This window comes from Calidris pugnax, unplaced genomic scaffold, assembly GCF_001431845.1.
Source record: "Calidris pugnax isolate Ruff unplaced genomic scaffold, ASM143184v1 scaffold50, whole genome shotgun sequence".
Lineage (NCBI taxonomy): Eukaryota > Metazoa > Chordata > Aves > Charadriiformes > Scolopacidae > Calidris > Calidris pugnax.
In genome coordinates this window covers 1,985,006-1,985,951 of record NW_015090780.1, presented here as the reverse complement: position 1 = coordinate 1,985,951, position 946 = coordinate 1,985,006, and the positions used below count along the sequence as shown (strand labels likewise).

Here is a 946-nt window from a genome sequence, read left to right as displayed (position 1 = left end):
GGGTACCGACCGAGGAAAGTCCCGCAGAGCTTCATCCTTGCCGGGTGGCGGTGGCTGCCTTGGCCCGGGGCGGTGCGGGGTGGGGGAGCCGGTGCGGTGCGGGAGGAGGGGAGCGGAGCCGCCGCGGGGTTACTCCATCCTCCCGGGGAAAAGTTGCCGTCCGGAGCAAAAACTTATGCGCGGCGGCGGCCAATGGGACCTCGCCGCCAAATCACTGCAGCGCACTCGGCGGCCAATCCGCGGGGGCTTCCCGCACAATGGTCTGGGCCCGTTCCCCCTCCTGTTCCCAAGCCCCCACCCCCCCTTCAGCGGGGCAGGGGGGGGGGGGAGAAACTGGGGAAAGGGACCCACCCTCCCCAAAGGTCGGGGGCTCAGCACCTCATTTCTGCCTTTAATTAGGAGAGAGATGAAGTGACAACACGCACATCCCGAGGGGGTTTGGAGTGGAGGGTAGACTCCCTCCTCCCCCCCCCGCCAAGCAAAGCATCCCCAGGGAGCCCCATCAACCTCCACTATGTCAGGGAACCCCAAAAAGACACTGTAGCTACTTTCAGAGTGACAGTCCCCCCAGCTCACCCTGGGGCTGGGCAGGGGGACATGCCCACGGCCGTGGGGGTAGTCCGTGGACTGGCAAGTGACTGGGCAACCCAATGGTCAGGCCACTGGACCTCTTGCATGCCCGAGTCTGTTTAGAAACTCATGAGTCTAATGATGGCCACACACAGCTTGTTGGACCCCTTGGTGGAGTCCAGGATGCATGGGGGAAGGGAATAGAGGGAATTGCTTCTGGGAGAGATCCGAAATGGAAGAGGATGTCCCTCTGCCTCAAAGGACAGATGGCAACGTTGGACTGAACTGATCCCAGCTGGAGAAAACTGGCTACAGGCCAACGAGGAACACTCTCACTGGCCTCCCAGATGGAAAAGCAGGGAAATAGTTACCAGGA

General features: G+C 61.8%; 1 protein-coding gene across 1 annotated transcript in view; it reads right to left on the bottom strand.

The window, feature by feature from the left end:
* Nucleotides 1–119, bottom strand: part of MYT1 (myelin transcription factor 1) — an 88,583-nt gene extending 88,464 nt beyond the window's left edge. Inside the window, exon 1 of the mRNA XM_014957187.1 lies at nucleotides 11–119. Within this exon, the coding sequence (XP_014812673.1) occupies nucleotides 11–35 (25 nt within the window). The 5' untranslated portion in view covers nucleotides 36–119. The remainder of the gene's footprint in view (nucleotides 1–10) is intronic.
* Nucleotides 120–946: the final 827 nt, after the last annotated feature.